The sequence below is a fragment of the Meles meles genome, chromosome 7, assembly GCF_922984935.1.
Source record: "Meles meles chromosome 7, mMelMel3.1 paternal haplotype, whole genome shotgun sequence".
In the NCBI taxonomy this organism is placed as follows: Eukaryota; Metazoa; Chordata; class Mammalia; order Carnivora; family Mustelidae; genus Meles; species Meles meles.
The window spans coordinates 16758090-16777649 of NC_060072.1; the positions used below are offsets into that span (position 1 = coordinate 16758090).

Genomic DNA, 19560 nt, shown 5'->3' on the forward strand with positions numbered 1-19560 from the left:
CTCTTGTCTTGCCTTTTCCTTTCTCCTGATAAATCTAATTGGTGATTATCCCAAAGTCTTTATGGTATAGTCTAATTAGCCTACAGAAGTCACCCACTGCCTTGAGGGTGCATGGTCTGAGGAATCAAATTCCAGGAAATAATTCAGTTCCAGGAACTAAACTCAAAGATGACGTTATGTCCAGACAGAAGAAGGGCGATGGCCAACAAAGGGATAGTCAGGGAGGGGCGACTGAGAGCATCGTGGGGCAGGACAAGGCGAATGCACTCGTTTTCTGCAGCCAGACACTGCGACACCCTGTGCACTCGGGAGCAGAGTGGGGACTGGTGTGGAGGGTGGTGGGACGTGGGTGGGGTGGGGTGGAGCGCTGACTCCCCAAGCCTTTACACCCAGGTCTTTTATTCTCTGGTCTTAGAATTTTGCTCTTGGCAAAGGCGATGAAGAAGTAATTTCTACACTCCACTATTTTGCCAAAGTGGTAGATGAGGTAAGATCACAACGTGGCAAGATTTGATTTGATTCCTTCTTGAACTTTATTTCATCTTTGTGTTGGCCCACTTTCCGTTTTAGGTATCTCCTTAAATATCTCAGAGTATATCTCAACTCGCTGCTCTTCCAAGGCTCATTTCATAAGACAGGTTGTATGCGATTATGTTTGTTCCTGGTGTGAGGAGAAACGCTTTGTTATACGTGAACAGTGGACCAAGAGAGATTTCTGAGAATTCAATTTCCTAAGAAGGGTGTACTGGTTTCTCCAACTGCTTGTAATAAATTACAAGTAGGTGGCTTAAAATGGTAGACATTTATTCTCTCCCAGTTCTGGAGGCCAGAAGTATGAAATCACATTGTTGGCAAGGCCAGGCTCCCTCCAGAGGCCCGAGGGGGAATCCTTCGTGGCCTCTTCCAGCTTCTGTTGGCCCTGACTGTCCCATGGCATGTAGCTGCATCCCTCCAGTCTCCACCTTGCCGTGGCCTCCTCCCAACCCCACTTCACTCCTTCCCTCTGTGTCTTCTCTTCGTAGAAGGACACTTGTCATTGAATTAAGGCCTACCTGGATAACTGAGGATGGTCTCATTTGGAGGTCCGTCATCACATCTGTGAAGACCTTGTTTCTAAAGACTCACATGTTCTGCTTGGACCTTTCTTTGGTGAAGGATGAGGGCGGGCAGGAATTACCCCACCACAGAGGGTTTCATACAACCGTTGTAGCTGCATAATACGTTGGGAACATTTGCAGAAAACGGGTATTGTTATAAGAGAAGTACATAAATCCCAGTTGTGATCAACACTGCAGCTCAGATGCTCCTGGTGCTGAGCAGAACCCTCTGCAGAACTGGGTCAGTACGAAATCGTATTTCATCGTTCAAGGAGCTTGCAGTTCTCACAGCAGAAAATGATGATGAAGAAGCGAAAGAATATGCAAGTGCCGTTTCACTCTCCGGGCGCTGGTGTAGAAGAGATACCGTCTTCAGTTTATAAAATGTGAAACTAACATTGCATGGTCATTCAGTCAACAAATCAACCCAACAAGTTGATAATCGTTCAGCAAACACATATTGACCACCTGCTGTGTAGTAGGTACTGTTCTAGGCACTGGGGATATAACAGATATGAAAGGTTGTAAACGGAGATATAACAGGATATAAAAGAACTGTCGTCCAGTTCTTTTTCAGCTTCATGCTTTCTCCATGACTCTGACTCTTCTCACAGTGTATGGTTAACATGGATAGATGTCTTTTCCAGAAGAGGAGGAGCATGAATGGAAAAAAGTAATTAGAGAGGAGCAAAAAAGTAATTGTTTTGGAAGTGAGGAGACAGATGTTTCCTAATTAGCCATGAATAAGGAGCCCAGGGGAGAAGCAGCGGGCTACACCCTCTGAAGTCAGGTCTTTTCTTGACCAGAACCGGTTGCTAAGGAAATGTGGTTAGTTGTCAGGCACCCAGAACTGATATTTCCAGTTTAAGATACTTACTTACAACCCTCCTTTCATGGGCAGGAATGATGATGCTTTTGGTGGGGAGTGAATCATTCCCAAAGGCTGGACGGCTGGGAGTGTGATGTTACAGGTGATATGACGGCCTCCCAGAAGCTTGACCCTGTCGGGGCTTCTCATACAAGCCTCTTGGTATGGAGACCTATGTGCATGAAAGCCATTAGCTCAGGTGCGAGGCTTCTGAGTAGCTTTTCAGGTTGTTTTCTCTACCGGGGCCTGTATCAGGTTGGAAAATTTTCAAGACAAGTAACTTGACTCAGAAAAAACAAAAGTAGAGATTTTGTGTAGCTTATATTTTTAATGGAATCCCTAGGAACCAGACACTCCATGTTGTATGCATATAGAAATTTCTGTCCTTGTTGATTTCCCCAAAGGCAGGGTTCCTAGATCACTTCCATCGAGTGCACCCGAAACAGGAATTTACCGTCATTATGGATAACGCTAACGAGTGTGCGTCAGGCCCTCTACCCTGAGTGTGTTCTATTCAGGTTACTGTTTTGTCGTCACAGTAACCATGCAGGGAAGATGGTATTCTCCTTATTTTCAGGATGACGATATTGAAGTGCCAAGAGATAATCTCTTTCCACTCTCTTGAGCTAAGGCACAGTGTTTAGAAGTGATTGTCCCATACCTCTCAAAAACCCCAGGGCAAAAAGTTGGTGCCAAACCCCTTGATCCTTAAGAAATAAGGAAGACACAGTGGGAGGTTGGGGGAACAGGTGGTGGGTAATGGGGAGGGCACGTTTTGCATGGAGCACTGGGTGTTGTGCAAAAAGAATGAATACTGTTACACTGAAAAAATAAATAAAATGGGAAAAAAAAAAGAAATAAGGAAGACAATGAGTAGATAGGAAATTTGCCATTCCAAAAGTGAATGATGCCTGGAAAGCCACCTAATCACCCTGATTTTTGGTGTCTTCATCTGTAAATGGCAGCAGCGAGAAAGCCCACCTAACTGGGCTGTTGTAGAGATTAAATTAGATAATGTATATCAGGGCATTGAACACACAGCTAGACGCATAGTAGGTATACTGGTTGACTTTCATTCACTTAACTGTTAGTAAAAAAAATAGTACATTTCTCACTGAAGTTATTCAGGAAAGTAGTTAACACATTCTCTTGGTGGCATTTATTGGCATGTCTGTCCTCCTGTGTTCTCAGCAGAACAAAGCTGCCGTGTTTTGTCTTGATGATTGAAAGATAGGACATTAACTGCTTGGCCTCCAGCTCCCCTGCCTGGCAAATGATTGTCTGTAAGCTTTTCAGAGCAGTTCTGGAAGTACAGCCGTGAAGGACCAGATCTGTTGGTGGGAGAGCTGTGGGTACAGAGGGGCCCCATATGTGACTGCTGTCACCACTGAAAGAAGCTTGGCCAGATGCACACTGCCAAAACGACTGCTGGGTGATTTCCCTTTGTTCCCCAAGCAGGAATCCCAAAACATCTTTAGTAATATGTGTTTGTTACTGATGTCTAGACTGCCAGACATTTGAAGTTTGGGCAACTTCGTGAGCATAAGACTCTCTATCCAACATGGTATAATAGGAAAAACCTGGAGTTCGGATTCCAGTAGCCCAGGATGAAAATCCCAACCATTCTGCCTCTTTGCTGTCTGGATGTGGAGAGTTGTTTGCCCACCTGGTACATGGGTATAGTCAGTGAGACCGGACGCTCAGAGTGGGTGAGAACTAAGGGATACAAAGCATGCAACTCTGCAGAGTAACTCCCAGGCCTGCAGCTGCTGTGGTTTTAGGGTTAGTAGGCTCCCAGCAGGCCGGTCTTCCAAGTGTGACTTCAGCCCTTCTGAGAGGGAGTGGGCGCACGGTGGCTGGTAACGTGTGACCTGAGGTGAGTGCTCCCGGTGAGCTGTGCTTACCGCAAGGACATGAACGTGTTCTCCTCCAGCTGGTGTGGCTCAGCCTGGTTTGCACCGTGCACAGACCGTAGCCATGGGCTGAGAGACTGCTTTAGCAGACCTGAGGCCAGCTCAAAACCTTGCATTTAGTTTTGAGTACCTCTGGGCCTGTATCATTTGCAGCTTCATGAAGTGTTGCTTATTTGCTGAGGAAATGTAGCAGAACTCTTGAAACACACCGAATTGTCCAGTGTGATCCTGTGTGGAAAGCAGTGTCCTTTATAGTGGGTTTAATTTTTTTCAATAAGATTTCTCTCATTTTTCAGCTTAATGTTCTCCATACAGAGCTGGCTAAACAGTTGGCAGACACAATGATTCTACCTATTATACAATTTCGAGAAAAGGATCTCACAGGTAAAGTTACTGAGTTCGGTGCCAATTACCTGCAAAACATCAATTCATTTCATAATTGTCTGACTATTAATTTCTTTAAATATGTGCATCATTGAAAAATGCCTTTCTTTTTCGGAGTACTTCAGTTTAGCTAACTTTCACTGAATCTCCACTATGTTCTTGGCTCCCCTAAAGGAAGGTTACAGGCTAATGAGAAAACCAACTTGGAAACAATCATAGCATCATGTGATGAGGGCAGCCGGAGAGAGGGGTACAAGGAATAAAAACAGCACACGGAAAGGTGTGATTACCCTTTTGAAGTTAGGGTGCCAGGGAGGGCTTCCTGGAGAAGGTGATCTCTGCGCTGGGTTTTGAAAGATGAGTAAGTGGTTACCGAGGAGACAAAGATGGCCAGGTTTGTATTACTGGTTTGGAGCATTTATAGGAGGCATGCTGTTTTGGGGGAGCCATGAATGCTTTGGAATGTAACGTGGGTGGCTTAGAGAGGGACAGAGGGGGCAGGGACCATGCTTTACCTGTGCTAGACCCTGAGCTGCAGCCATGAACAAGGCAGACAAGCTCCCTGTTCTCCTGGAGCTCACATTTTAGTGGGTCGGTAGTCTGGGACTGGTTCAGAGAGCCTGGTTGCCCTTTTAGACTATTTTTGGTTCTTCAGTGAGAAAGCAAAACAACTTTAGAGTAATTTTCTATCTCTTGGAAATCAAGGTAGTCAAAAAATGAATAAAAAATAACCAAAAATCTTGAAAAAATAGAGGTTAATAATACAAAAGGGAACCCAAACTTTCTAGTCTTTTTGTTCTTTATGTCACTGAAAATGTTCCTGCTTAGAGATGAAAGAATTATATTTTCTAGAACGCCAGTATAAAAATTGCTGGCCAAAGAAATCTAAACCAAGTACTAAGAGATCTGTTCAGCATAGTACTGCCTCTTTGGGGGTGCCTGGGTGGCTGAGTTGGTTAAGTGTCTGTCTTCGACTCAGGTCATGATCCTGGGGTCCTGGGATCGACCTCCACATCAGAATCCCTGCTCAGTGGGAATTCAGCTTCTCCCTCTGCCTTCTTCCCCCACCCACCTCGTGCTCGCTCTCTCGTTCTCTTGCTCTGAACTGAAGTCATACACACACACACACATATATTTTCACCTTAAATGAAATCATACATATATACATATACATACATACACACATATATATACACACACACACACACACACATATATATATATATATATATATATACACTCACCTTTAAATGTAAAATTTATTCAGGCAGGAAAGACAAAGCACATTTTAAAGATGGTCTCCCCACACCCACCCATATGGAGATTCCCTGTGATCTTGTCACCTGAGGCTCTAGGGAGCAGGGGTAGACCTGAACGTTTGCCAGGGGCCGTGTGACAGCACTGAAACCTGACAAAGAACAATAAATGATAGTCAGCTTGTGTGAGGAGAAACCTTGCTTGAGCAGGACTTTTAGTGGTTTTGTGTGTTGCTCATCCGTAATAGCTTGCAAATCCCAAAGCTGCATGTAGTCCCGTGCTGATTATCCAGTGCGAACTGAGAGTCTTAGTGCATTTTTTCATGAAGACTTTCTCTAAATAAAATCATAGAAATATGTGGGGATATCGTTTTTAAGAACAAACTCCAAGTCTTTTAGACAGAAAATAATCACCCCCCCAATCCCAACCTACGTTGTCAGATTTGTGTCTTTCAGCTTTGTGGTGGGAGGCAGCCCAGGCCAGAGGGTCCCGGCAGTTGTAATGACCAGGCCTTTGTCGGTCCTGTAGGACTCAAATGTGGATTAGTAATATTTGCCTCGGATAGCGATTTTTTTTTAAAAGAGAATAAAACTATGTGGTAATAGTAAAAAGAGAAGCCTCTTTGGTGTCTTTGGAAACAGTGAATCACAGTAACCTTCTCTGACGACACCAGCATGCAAGTTTGGCCCGGGTCATGCTTGCATTAGCTCGAGAACCAGCTTGGAATCTGGCCTCCCCTCCACGTGATGGTTTTTACCTGACGTTTCGCCTCCTTTTCCATTTATGCACCGATACAAGTACATATCTAAATGAAGACAACACAAACCGATTAAGGAAGCTATTTGACCCCAGAAGGGAAAACCCCTGAGAGTGCTCCAGTAGGAAGTGAAAGGGAGAGGGGAAGAAAGGGAAATGCAGAAAGCAGCCCGATACCAGAAAGCATAAGAATAACATGAAGAGAGATTGAAAAGCTCAAGGCAGTTTTGAGGCAAACTGAAAAAAGACATAAAAGGTATGAGAATGCTTTCCTTTGTTTGATGAAGCAAAACTGATTGTGGTGGTAGGGTTATAGAAAGTATCGCTTTCTTCTAGATGTCTTTGTGTTTTTTTTTAACCTTGGACAGCCATCACCCTCATTGACCTCGTCATTTTTTTTCTCAGTCTTGGACTTTGTTATATGTCCTTATGCGTGAGGCGCATGGCACCCACAGGAGGAAATAGTGGTGTGTGTTAGCTTGTCACAGGTACCCTGTGCTAGATGGCTTCAGACTTTATCGTTAAAACAAATACCCCAGGCACCTGGGTGGCTCAGTCGGTTAAGCGACTGCCTTTGGCTCAGGTCATGATCCTGGGAGTCCCTCAGTGGGGAGCCTGCTTCTCCTTCCACCTCTGCCTTTCCCCCCTGCTCGTGCACTTGCTCTCGCTTGCTCTCTCAAATAAGCACCCCCATATTCCTTTGTTAGTGCTGGCATTGCCAGACGTTAAAAATGGCCAGCCAAAGGGCCTTTCTAAGTTCTAAGTATGGTCCAGGTATTGTGAGGAAAGAGGTATTAGAACACTCTTTTGCGGGGGCAGGAGAGTCCGAGCTTAGCTGTGTACTCAGGTCTCCATGAAGAGCACCTGTCCACCGCACACTCCAGCCCGCTTCCCCCGGGGACCCTCTGCTTCATGGACCCCCCAAATGAAGGAGTGGGTAGTCAGGGTCAGTCAAGGTCCCAAGTCTGGGATGCAGCTGAAGCCAAACTCCAGTCAGACCAGGAGGCCAGAGCCGTGTGAGGGCAGAGGCCCGGAGGAGGGGCTCACAGAGCCGTCCTCCTTCCATACATGGACTTTTATTTCTTGGGGAAGCACAGAGCTCTGGGTTGGCATATTTTACTTTCCTTTGCTCTAAGATTTTTTTTTTTCTCTTGTTCAGAGGTTAGCACTTTAAAGGATCTTTTTGGACTCTCCAGTAATGGTAGGTATCCTCTGCGTTCTCGGCGCGTGGGTTTAGTATGTGTGCGGGTGGAGATGCTGAATGAATGTTCTTGCCTTTCAACCCATCTGGGTGCTAAAATGCCTCTTTATTTTTAGAGCATGACCTCTCAATGGCAAAATATAGCAGGCTTCCTAAAAAAAAGGAGAATGAGAAGGTAAGAATCCCTACCTGACATGGTGTTTTTTCACCTCACTTACTTAAGCTCCTTTTCTACGTTCCTGCTGTGAATTCATGGCATTGAGGGTACCTTGATGAATTCTTTTTCTTCCTTCATATACACAGATTTTTAATTATTCTGAATCTCATAAGTAGACTTCTACCTCCCTATTCTAGCTTTTCAGTGTGGTTTATTAGACAGCAACTCGGAACCATTGTATAATTACATTTGCACAATGATTTCAGATTAGCTCGGTGCCTTGTGCTTGTCTGCCGCATATGGATTCAGGTCACTTGAATTTCTTGCCCTGGGTGTTGGCTCTGCTTCTCTAACTCGTGCTTTTTTGCTACTGTAGATGATATTGCCCATTTGAATGCATCTAAATTCCTACTTCTGTGGCATGATTTCCTTGAGCTCAATTACTTCCTTGGAATACAGTCTTATGAGTGAACTAAAATGTTTGTGGCTTTCAGGGCAGGCCCCTGAGTTGTTCTCCTAAAGGCTTGGAGAGTCGTTGGCTTCACCCCGGGCCAGCCTCATAAGCATGAAGATGCTAATACTTCAGTATTTTTAATTGAGAGTTTTTAAAACATAAAGGGGAACCTTATTTGATTGTATTGGTCACAGAAATGGGTCTCATGAGTAAACGCACACTGTTGAAGCTTCACGCTCTTACAGAACTGCCATGGCCTTCAGACAGCCTGACATTTGCCCTCGCCTCTCACCCAGGTGAAGACGGATGTCGTGAAAGAGGTGGCGGCCGCGCGACGGAAACAGCACCTCTCTTCCCTCCAGTACTACTGTGCCCTCAACGCGCTGCAGGACAGGAAGCGGGTGGCCATGATGGAGCCCATGATAGGCTTTGCCCACGGACAGGTAGGCCGTGCCCGCCCCCTGAGGGCTGAGCCCTGAGCCTGCTGGGGAGAACAGCTCAGAGTGCCTGCTGAGCTAGCATTTAGGAGAAACCGAAGCATCATCAGAGAAAGAAACACAAACGCACCACCTCCCTGGAACCTTCCTTAGGTTCAGCACATGGAGAGCTTCCAGGTGGGCCGGATTGTTAGGCTGGACGTGCAGGCAGTGACGGCCTCAATCCCAAGCCTCCCAGGGGGAGGGGCTGGCCCGGCGCTTTGTCTCTGGGCCAAGTGAGAGCCAGGCCTGGTGTGATGTTCTGAGAAGCAGAACTGCTCAGGTTGGTAGAGCTGGGCCTACAGCTTTGGACCCACACACGGTCCCCTGCTGCTCTGTGTGGCGAAGGTCACCCTCAGCTGTGCTGTTCTCACTGCTGAGGTCATGGCCGCCACCTTGGCATCCGGGCCGTGGCAGAATACTGCTGTAGCTTGTTGAAGTTTGTCCGGGATGTGTGTGGCTTCTTGCCCCGTTAGTGGTCTCCTGAACACTCGTCTGTCCGGAGTCTCCAGTGGCAGGGCGGGGCCCTGGCCGGGCGGCACCAAGCTGGCAGGGACATGAGTGAGTGTCCATTCAAGGTGAATGGCACCGCCCCTCCCCTCCATCCCTGCCCTGCTGGAACCCCACTTACACAGACTCTAACACCGCACCCCAGCATGCAGGAAACACACCCAGGAATCTTCTCTCAGTTGACAACCTAGGACTAGAAGGGGATGTCAGGAAGCAGAATGTTGAGAAGAAAACAGCAACTTTTTAAAACGCCACATATGTGAGCATCTATTCTGTGTAAATACATGTTAAAAATACGTATATTTCAGAGAACAGCATCAGTAGCCTTCAGTTTGGGAAAGGGGAGCAAGGGAGGGTCTTTAGCATTCAAGCTCAGTGATCCGTCTTTTTGTTGTGGTTGTGACGTTGAAAGGCGAGGTAACTCAAGACGGCTTCTGTCTTCAGGGGTGATATTTAAGCAGAGCTCTGTAATCTGTCTGTGTCGTTTGGGTTGAACCCAAAGCTGGCCCTGTCCAGCCCTGGGCTCCGGTCCGCGGCAGACCCCTGCAGCGTCCAGCTTCTCGCCGTGGGCACTGGAGAGCGCTGGTGCTGCCTTTGCTCTCTCTCTAATGCCTCCGGTCCTGTCTGTCCTCCCTGGATTGACAGTGGTGGCCTGTGGAGCAGAGTCCTGGCCTCTAAAGAGCCGGGGCTCAGCTAAGGGAATGCCACCCCCCACTGTAGCCCCCAGGGGGACTAGCAAACTGTCCCCCCTGCCCCCCACCCCCAGGCCTGGGAGCATGCCGCAGTCAGTGGTGGGCGGCAGCTGCAGATCCTTGAGGACTGAGGAGGCCTGTTTCCCCTTTCATGTGCAAAGTACCCAGATTTCAAGACCAAGACCAGAAAGTCCCTCCAGCTGCAGACTTCACATCCTGCAGAAAACTATAGCTCCTTTGCTTAGACCAGTTGTTGTCTAACCCATAAATCTTTTGGATGATTCCAAAGCATTTGCTCTCCTCCCCCCCTTCTCAGCCGTTTTAAATCCGCGTTGACTAAGTGTCCACCTTTTTGGCTGGTGGCCATCGGACCACTGTACTTCCTGCGGTTCCGAAGGCCCTAGAATCTGGGTCTCTGGATAATGCGGCCCTGAAGTCAGGCTTCTCGGCACCACCCGCTTCAGGGCGGGCTGTTTGACTTCATTTCTGCCTCCCCTGGCCCTTGTTGAACAGGTTTGCCCTGAGATCACGATTCAGTCGTCATGCCGGAAACAGGTTTTGCAAACTGTGTACAGGTTTACGAGATCCCAGAAATCAAGTCCAGAATAGTAGTCGCAGGTAGATCCGATGGAAGGTGGCTGGAGAAGCCAGGATCTCATCCCTCCCTCCCTTCCGTCCCTTCAGATCAGAATGTTTGAGGGATCGCAGGAGCACCCCCCCACCCAAACTTACAGAATAGCAGAGGAGCTAAGCCATGGAATTTGGAGTATAGCTTCTAAGGAATTCAGGGAGGGGAAAGAGAGGAAAGCCACTGGGAGGCTGTGTCCTTAGAAATGCAGAAGGCTCCTTGAACAGACTTTGATGTTTGAGGTTTCAGAGATTCAGAGTGGCATTTACTGTTTTGATCTCCGTATGATCAAAAGATCACAGGGGCCAGAGCAGCGCCCCACGTGATTACCTTACATTAGGATAATCGGGATCATCCTGTTCTTATCCTGTGAAAACTAAGGGTGTCTGGGGTGTATCCTTCCCCAGGATGTGAGCATGCAAAGCCTGCCAGCTTCACTAGGGTGCGTGGTAGAGTTCCGTGCCCACTGCACATGGCAGGGGCTGCTTTCAGATCAGACACCTGAGCTAGCCTAGAACGTGAGAGAAGACCCATGTCCAAAGCTAAGCATTTTGTCCCTTTTCTAGTGACTCAGGCTTGCAACTCTTACCTTTCTGTGATCAGGCACATAAGATGGAACAGGTCACCCTCAGTATTCGGATTTTTTTAAAGCCTTGGCCATGGGAAGAAATGGAGACTTGAACTTTGGGGTGGGATGGTGACAGATGTCAGTAATGCACAGAGGCAGGCCTCCCGTGCTCTGCCCGTCAGGGTTTGTGAGGCAACCCAGCCTTTCTGGAAAGTGAATACCCCGGAGTCACAGGAAGTAAGGACTTCCCTTCTATTTGTTCCCCCAAAGCCAGCAATTGAAGTTTTATTTTCAAAGGAGATGGAGTCCTCCTCGGGCCACCCTCCCCTGAGCGCAGATAGCCCGCGTCCCAGAACACTGGGGGCCGGAAGGGAGCTCACCCGTCCGAGCCGCTGTTCAGGCCCAGAGCTGTGCTACCTCCTTCACACCCGCAGTCCCCTCTGGGTGGACGTCAGGGTTGGAAGGCAGCATCCCAGCCGCATCCTCTGTCCAGCCCAGGTTTCAAGCCGCGCGTGACTTGCTGACGGGGGTCACGGCAGCCTCCGGGGTTTGCTCCTCTGAGCACCTCCCGCCGTGCTCTACCTGGTGCCTGCCTGGTTCTGGCCGTGCACGTCAGCGGTCACACACTGATCGAGCCCTTGGGGACGCCAAGGTGTAGACCTGCTCCCCTTAGAAGTTTTCTATCCAGAATTCACAGAGGAGAAGAGCTGACGATGAGACCATCAGAGATAATTGTCAGTAGGAACTACCAACGCACCTCATCTAGTATGTGCCAGGCAGTGAACTCACATTATCCCTGATGTTCCCCAGCCTGTCCGTAAATGCGCCCAGTGTCCCCAATCTGCAGTGCCCTGGGTTGGGAGAAACTCCGCAGGCGTGTGGCGTGGGGGGCTCGGCTAACAGCGTGTTAGTCCCATGCTGGATGCGCTCACTGATCACCTTTCCTAGATGACCTTCAGAACATCACCATTCTGTCTTTCAGATTAACTTCTTTAAGAAGGGAGCAGAGATGTTTTCCCAAAATATGAACAGCTTTTTATCCTCAGTTGCGGACATGGTCCAGAGGTAAGGCCGCACTCCACTCTGGGTCCGGGGGGGCCTCTGCCTTTCCTGCTGAACCCATCCCTCTGGGAGGTGGGAGGGACGGAGCCCCAGCACCACAGGGACTCCGGGCAGCGGGCCCCTTCCTAGCTGCGGTATTCGGGAATACTGAGGTTGGAAAGTAATGCCTTCTGCGTACCCCCCCCGCCATGGAGAGCCCAGAGGCATGCCTACCACGTGAACAGATTATGTAGCTTAAAGAAAAGATGAAGTCTGCAGGGGGGCTTTCCTGTCAAGTCCCAGTGCCCGTGCTAAGGGAGGTTCTCATTCCCTGTGCTGACAGCAGCCTCCAAGTGCTCTGGCCCATGGGCCCGGCGAAGGCTGGCTGTGGATTTAGACATGGCCTCGTTTCCCCTTTGGAACCAAGGGGCTCGCAGCCAGAAGTGCTGTGACCCTTTAGGAAACTGGCCATCACGGCCATTTATGACTGATCATGGAGCTTTATGTCTTTTTGGAATTAATTTAACAAATCACACTTCAGCCTTGAAAATGCTTTTTTTTTTAAGATTTTATTTTTTGACAGAGAGAGATCACAAGTAGGCAGAGAGGCAGGCAGAGAGAGAGGGGGAAGCAGGCTCCCCGCTGAGCGGAGAGCCTGACGTGGGGCTCAATCCCAGGACCCTAGGATCATGACCTGAGCTGAAGGCAGAGGCTTTAACCCACTGAGCCACCAAGGCGCCCCTCAAGTGCTTATTTTTTAGAAATACACCATCCTGTCTTCAGGCTGTCCTGCCAGGCTTGCCTCCATTGCCGGTGTCCACAACAGTAAGCCCCAAGGAGGCTTGTTTCATTCACACCGCAGATGTGGTTCCGGAAGTACTCCATGATTTCTGGAGTATGGGCGAGGGAGAGAGCAGCTGAGAAGCAGATAGACAAAATGGAAGTAGGAGTGTGGGATTTTATTTCGTGTGGAAAAACAGAGGAGGGTTGCTCCTTTTCTTGAGGATGTTGTATTTTAAGATACCTTTAAAATAAAATTTGTTTTAGACCAAGTGAGCAGGGAGGGGCAGAGGGAGGCAGAGAGTAACTTTAGCAGACTCTGCACAGAGCCTGATGCAGGGCTGGATCTCAGACCCTGAGATCCTGACCTGAGCTGAAACGAAGAGTCAGACACTTAACCTGCTGAGCCACCCAGGCACCCGTGCATTTCAGAATACCTTGAGGCCACCACTGGACTCTGTTGAATGAATCCCAAGAAAACCCAGAGCTGAGCATTCGTAGGAGTGCGGGTGGGCTGTAGTTTTGAAGGCATCCGAGCCTTTCTGGAAATCACTGAGCTGTTCATTCAGGCTGCGGCGGCCATGGTGCAGGCTGCGTCTGTGAAGGGGCTGGGAAACCCTCTCAAATCCGACTGCAGTTTCCTGCCGTTTAATCCGATCGTTAGCCGCTGCGAGTGGTGGGAGAGGGGAAGGCAAGGCGCCTGCTATCACTTTTCACCTTCTCTGTCCCCCAGCCCTCACTGGCTGCCTCGGTCTTACCCTACATTAGCCCCCAGAATTCCTTGGCTTTCTGTGGGAACCATCTGTGCTTCAGGGGCTTTTCCTGCACTAGACTTCGTTACAAACGGACTGCAGAACATCTGCGCTCATGTTTGAGATGCTGTATCTCTCTGCAGGTCTCAGGGCCTCTGTCTACAGCTTAGGCTTCCAGGTGTTGCACACCTCAGCAGGCACACCGAGCCAGAGCCAGGCATTGGCCCTCTTACCCTTAGTGCATAGCGTGGGCAGCCCTTGACCACCAGCCCCCGCACTCTCGGGCACTGGTAGGGCTGCCATCAAAGGAAAAGCATTGCCTTTGTCTTTGTCACTGCACTTTGGTCCTACCTCCTTGTCATCTTCCTATCCCAGTGGCCCTTTTCCACCTTAGGGGAGCCTGGGGTGTGGTAAGGAGGGTAGAAATGACTGCTGTTTCCTTCCCTCCCTCCCACCTTCCTTCTTTTCCAGCTCTTTCATAGGCAGCCTGCATGGCAGCCCTGAGGTTGGGCTCATCAAAGCTTTTCTCCTAAAGTTTGCATCAGCATGGGGCACCTTGGTGGCTCAGTCAGTTAAGACTCCAATTCTTGGTTTTGGCTTGGGTGGTGATTTTGGGGTGATGGGGTTGAGCCCCATGTCAGGCTCCGCCCTCCTTGTGTGCGCGGTCTCTTCCTCTCCGCCTCTCTCCCTCTCTAAAATGGATGAATGAGTCTTTTAAAAGAAAGTTGCATCAACAGTTCTAAGGCTGGATACCACTTTGTCAGCAGAGAAACTGGAGAAATTGTTTCGCTGGGTTCAGGTGTCGTCCGGTGGTATTTATTCCTCATGTTCTGTTCTAAAACAGCGGCCATATAGGACCACTTCTAGCAGCACAGACTGGAGTCCCACCATGTCCAGCTTCCGGGGCAGGAAGCCCCATGGGGCAGGAAGGCCTGGCACAGCTCTGCCATGGGCTGTTCAGCCGTGCTGGGTCGGCGTGAGGAGCAGCTGACCTGACACCTTCTGTCTTAAGCATTCAGGTGGAACTAGAAGCCGAAGCGGAGAAGATGCGCGTGTCCCAGCAGGAGCTGCTCTCTGTTGATGAGTCTGTTTACGCCCCAGACTTTGACGTGGCCGCGCCACAGATCAACAGGAACCTCATCCAGAAGGCTGGTTACCTTAATCTCAGAAGGTGAGAATGCCACTGCGTGCCTCTTTTTCTGAAGACTGTTTTCCCTCAGGTGGCTAGAGAGCGTTGTCGGGAGGGTGGGTGGTGCTGGGAAGAACTCCTACCTCCATGCCGCCCTTCCCGTCAGCCACACGGGCAGCGTCTGGGCTCAGGGCCCTGGTCATCGAGAGGTGGGCTTGAACGAGTCTTGGAAGAACCCAGTGCATCAACTCCGAGCACTGGGCTGTCCCTGTCCCTGGTCACAGGGACTATATGCAGATAGCCTGTTCTTAACTGTCATCATCCTGGACTGTAGGGAGTGTCTGTCCCATCCTGCCCTTGGCCCCGGACCCTGATGGGTGAGAGCTGCATGCTCGTGGCCTGCCCCTGAGGCCGGAGTCTGAGAGCCAGCCAGCCTCAGGGTCCTCCAGGTTCTCACACACAGAATCACGCTTTAACACTTGGGGCCATTTGGCCATTTGGCTTGAAGGGAGGATGCTCAGGCTTCCTTGTGTCCAGGAGCAGACCGGGGCCATTCAGTGTGGTGAGGACCTTGACTTGGTCCTCCCCCTTGGCTGGGCCTCAATCACGTCATGTGCGAAACGGAGCTGATCATCACACCTACTGAATAAAGTTGTTACAAGGACCGAATGATGCCCTTTCCAGTAGGTAGGAAGCCCTCAGATGATAGCTATTACCAGTTTTTGGAAATAACTAATTATTGAGGCAGGATGCCTCATGCCTTGCACAAAGCTGCTACGCGATAAACACTGGATCAAGTAAATGTACCGGATATTTCTCAAATGGAGGATCTACAGAGAGGAACGGCCAGCTGTTTTCTTCCCAAGGTGGAGCTCCTCAAAGCTCTTCCAGCTCACTGAGATCACAAGTTAATTATCTGTCAGTTTGTGTGGCTAGAAAACCCTACAGGGTTGGTGGTGTTTGCCAGTTACTGGATACTTCTCTTGGAAGCAGCGCACAAAACATCCAGTAGGAGCAAAACTCAATGTGGTAAACACCCCCAGGATTCTGGGTGCCGGGAGCTGAGGGGATCCTGGTGACTCTCACTGGACTCAGAGTAGTTCAGGTCCATGTCTTAGAGGAATGAGCATCTAGGTTTTCAGTTCCTAACGGGGATGGACTCATTCTGTTTCCAGATCCTGCAAGAAGCCAGTGTTTGGCTGCCGTTGGGCGGGTAGTGGGGTGCCTGCCGCCTGCACGCAGGGCTGGCCTCGGGCTGCGTCTCGTGTGTGAGCAGAGCCCCTGACTTCCGGGTCACCCAGGCTGAATTGTGCCTCGTCTGCCCCCTGCATTTGGATTCTTTCCAAAGCAGTTTTGCTTTGATGTAAAGAAACATTATTTCTAGAATGCCACCAGTACTCGGAGAGGCAGCCAGACCTCGGGGTGCTGCGTGGGCTTCCTCGTCCTGGCGATTGTTCTAAAACCACAGTTCTTCCAGTAAAACAGGGCTGGTCACCACCACTTGGGAGCGGCTTTACTTCTTTACACAAGGCGGGAACCTCATGTGTCAGCCGCGGGGCGCCGTGGCCGGAGGCCTGATCCAGGACCTGGACAACTGCTCGGTGATGGCCGTGGACTGTGAAGACCGCCGCTACTGCTTCCAGATCACCACGCCCAACGGGAAATCGTAGGCCGGGCAGGGGTCTAGTGACTCCGCCCCTGCCAGGGGCCTCCTTGGGGAGCGGGGGGGGGGCAGGAGGAGGGCCCCCAGACCTGCCTGTGTGGACCTCTCTGCTCCAGCCGAAACCCGAGATGGCTGATGCACTCAGCCCCCGTACTGGCCCGCAGACCCCCATGTACTGCAGGGGCCCAGAAGAGGTCACTTGGGGTCATCCACAGGGACCACCGGCCCTTCAGTTGTGGCTGCTCTGCTTCCGTTTGCTTCCGTGTGGGGCTCTGAGCTGAGCTCCTGTGTTGACAGGAGTGTGTCCGGCCAAGTCAGTACAGTGCAGACCGTCTGCTTGGTTGGCAGAGCTATTTCAGACCTTGTCCTCCCTCCTGGGTGACAGGAGTGGCCTGGGATCCCCGTCCCGGTTACCTAACTCCTTGGTCTCTCTATAAAACAGGATAAGAGCCATGCTCCCCGTTCCCACCGCCGTGGGGTCTCTGGATAGGGTGGAGCCCTCCCCGGAGGAAGGGCAGTGGTATTTGTGTCCAGTTCCCCTCCCCCCTCCATGGGTTTGTTGCGGGGGGGGGGGGGGTCTACCAGTGCCTCTGGGCTGGACTCCTGGTGGCCCCAGTCACCTGAGAAGCCAACAGGATGTCCATGCTTGTGGACGGCCAGCCTTGAGCTAGTAGATCTGAGCCTGGCTGCTCACTGCCCTCGGGAAGTATCTGTCCAGAACCACACAGCAAATGAGCAGAGAGCCTGAACCCCATTTTCTTCCCTTCCTGTCATCCTGCCTTCCCGGCCCTTCCCTTTGGGACCCAGCTGAGTTGAGCGTGTTTGGACTAAGCCTCAGCCAGAGGCCCGGGAGGCACTGACGTGGATGTGCTTTATTGCAGGGGAATCATCCTCCAGGCAGAAAGCAGAAAGGAGAATGAGGAGGTAGGGTTTGTTCTTCCACTTCTGTCCCAGTCTAGCGGTGCCTGGGGTCCAGCAGATTTTGTAATGTCCTCTCTCCACAGTGGATATGTGCCATAAACAACATCTCCAGACAGATCTACCTGACCGACAACCCAGAGGTAACTCGTGCTGCCTTCCCCGCATCCCCGGCCCTCACTCAGTCTAAAGGGTGAGCGCCCCTCCCGGGACTGAGCCTGTCCTCCCGCGCATTTGTAGGCTGTTGCCATCAAGTTGAATCAGACGGCTCTCCAAGCAGTGACTCCCATTACAAGTTTCGGGAAAAAGCAAGAAAGTCCGTGTCCCAGGTAATTAGAGCACAGTGGGAAAGCGGCTTGCGTATACTTGTGAGTTAGGAATTGGACAGCAGTTGTTTCTCCTCACGTACCACCTAGGGGTGGAGCTCAGGCTGCCAGGAGAGGTGGGGTGTTTGTGCACAGTGACATCACCTGTGAGGGGCAGAACCGGGAGCCACGGCCGCGGGACCCTGGGTGACCCTGGCGCCGTCCTTCCCCTGGACTGTGCAGCCACAGCCCGAGCAAACAGGACTTGCATCGAGGGTCTGCTGGTTAGGGCTTCTTGCATTTTCCGTCAGCATCAACAAAGTTCTGGAACCAAAAGGAAAGTTAAATAAGGAACAAAATTACCTTTACCGCATCTGTGTTACTGCCCAGGCCTTATCTGCACGTGTACAGATACTTTCGCATGTGCGTTAAATTTTTCTTTTCACATACATTTTTTATGTTTTTACATTTCTTATAATTGTTCCTTTTAGTAAGTCTACACACTCTTCTGTGATTTATTATTATTAGCTGTTGAATATTTAGGCGGCCTCCCTTTCCTCTGTTTGCTACTCTCATGCACAATGAACCCTGTCATGCATCTAGCTTCGCTCTTATTTTGAATACAGCTTTAGGGTTTATTCCAAGAATCTCACCTTTTGTCTTAATGGGAGTTTCCAGTTGGTTAATTAATAGAGAACTGCATTATTGGTCACACCAAAGGTGGGTTACGATTATGACTGTATGTGGTGTCCATTTTTCTGTGGCATGGTAGAAAGAACCTATTAAATAAATGTTTCACAGATATTATCTCCTGAGTCCAGACAGATGTCATCAGAAAACTAAGAGTTCAGTTCCCGGGGCCTTGGGGCTGTGTGGCAGGTTGCCAGTGTGCATACGCAGAGGCCTTGGTGTGCGGAAAGGAGCAGAAGAGAAGGCCAGAAATTGGCCATGAGTCTGATGTCAGCGGATTGGGGACTCTGCTTAGGCTTAGGAACTGCAGACTCAGGCGAGTGGCGTGTCACAGCCGGTGTGGACAGGCTGTCCTGCAGCTCTCCGCACATAGGGCATATTGGATCTGGGGCGGGGTGGGGCGAAGGACCGGGCAGGGATGCCTGAGAGGCTGCTGCTGTTCTAAGACAGAACAGGAGAAGCTGAGCAGAGGAAGGAAAAATGGGCAAGGGGCAACAGGTGGCACTTGAGTGCTGGGTTCATAGTTGACATGGGCAGCATGTTCATGAAGGGCAGCTCTAAGGAGGGCGCTCTGGTGGAAATGGGAATACTGATCGGCCAGTGGGCTAGGCCATGAGCCTCGTCGGGGGTGAACACGCTGGCCTCCCCTCTGTAAAGCTGTGAGCTGCACAGCGAGCTGGGCACGCTGGAGAGCACTGGCCTGGAATTCTGAGACCTTCTGGTGGCTCTGCCTTCAGCGCGGCTGGATGGCCTGGCGTGGCTCAGCTCTCTGGGCCTCTGTCTCCTTGAATCTGTGACACAAGAAGCTGCAAAACTCGGTGACCTGCCCAGTCCCTTTGCACTTCTAACACTGTCTCGGGTGCCGATGGGTCATTCAACTAGTATTAGTAATTAAAGGTACGACTTTAAAAAAACAGTTTGTAGCTCAGCTTTAGTTATTCAGGAACTGATTTTTCTCCCTGTTGTAGAGTAAGTAAATCACACGGAAGAATCCTGAAACAAAAAAGACCTCTATCCAGGCAGCTGAATCAACAAAGAGACTGGAAGGGTGACGGATGTGGCTGCCAGACGGCCCAGAGCTGTGGAGACAGGGGGAGGGCTCCTGTCCCTCTCGGGGTCAGCTCCTTAGGAATAAAGAAAGGTTTTGATTACAGAGGAAAGCAGCAGAGAAAGTGTTCGTGGGAAGAAACTGCCACTCACTCCTAAGCAAATACCACGTGTTTGTGGTGTGAGGCCTCCCTCACTCTGCAGATAACACAGCTCTGATGCGCGTTCATCTCTCCAGCTAGTCCAGTATCCCATCGTTCGCAGAGTGTCTGCT

The 19560-nt window shown here is 50.2% G+C and overlaps 1 protein-coding gene across 4 annotated transcripts in view; it reads left to right on the forward strand.

Moving 5' to 3' along the window:
- Positions 1-19560, forward strand: part of APPL2 (adaptor protein, phosphotyrosine interacting with PH domain and leucine zipper 2) — a 50900-nt gene that overhangs the window by 19067 nt on the left and 12273 nt on the right. For all 4 annotated transcript variants that reach the window (XR_006819618.1, XR_006819617.1, XM_046011718.1 and 1 more), the window contains exons 4-14: positions 416-487; positions 4175-4262; positions 7435-7476; positions 7593-7651; positions 8384-8530; positions 11944-12026; positions 14547-14705; positions 16141-16329; positions 17208-17250; positions 17331-17387; positions 17485-17573. Coding sequence is in view for 2 of the 4 variants with exons in the window: in XM_046011718.1 (XP_045867674.1) it covers positions 416-487; positions 4175-4262; positions 7435-7476; positions 7593-7651; positions 8384-8530; positions 11944-12026; positions 14547-14705; positions 16141-16329; positions 17208-17250; positions 17331-17387; positions 17485-17573 (1028 nt within the window). In the remaining 2 variants the exon portion in view is untranslated. The remainder of the gene's footprint in view (positions 1-415; positions 488-4174; positions 4263-7434; positions 7477-7592; positions 7652-8383; positions 8531-11943; positions 12027-14546; positions 14706-16140; positions 16330-17207; positions 17251-17330; positions 17388-17484; positions 17574-19560) is intronic.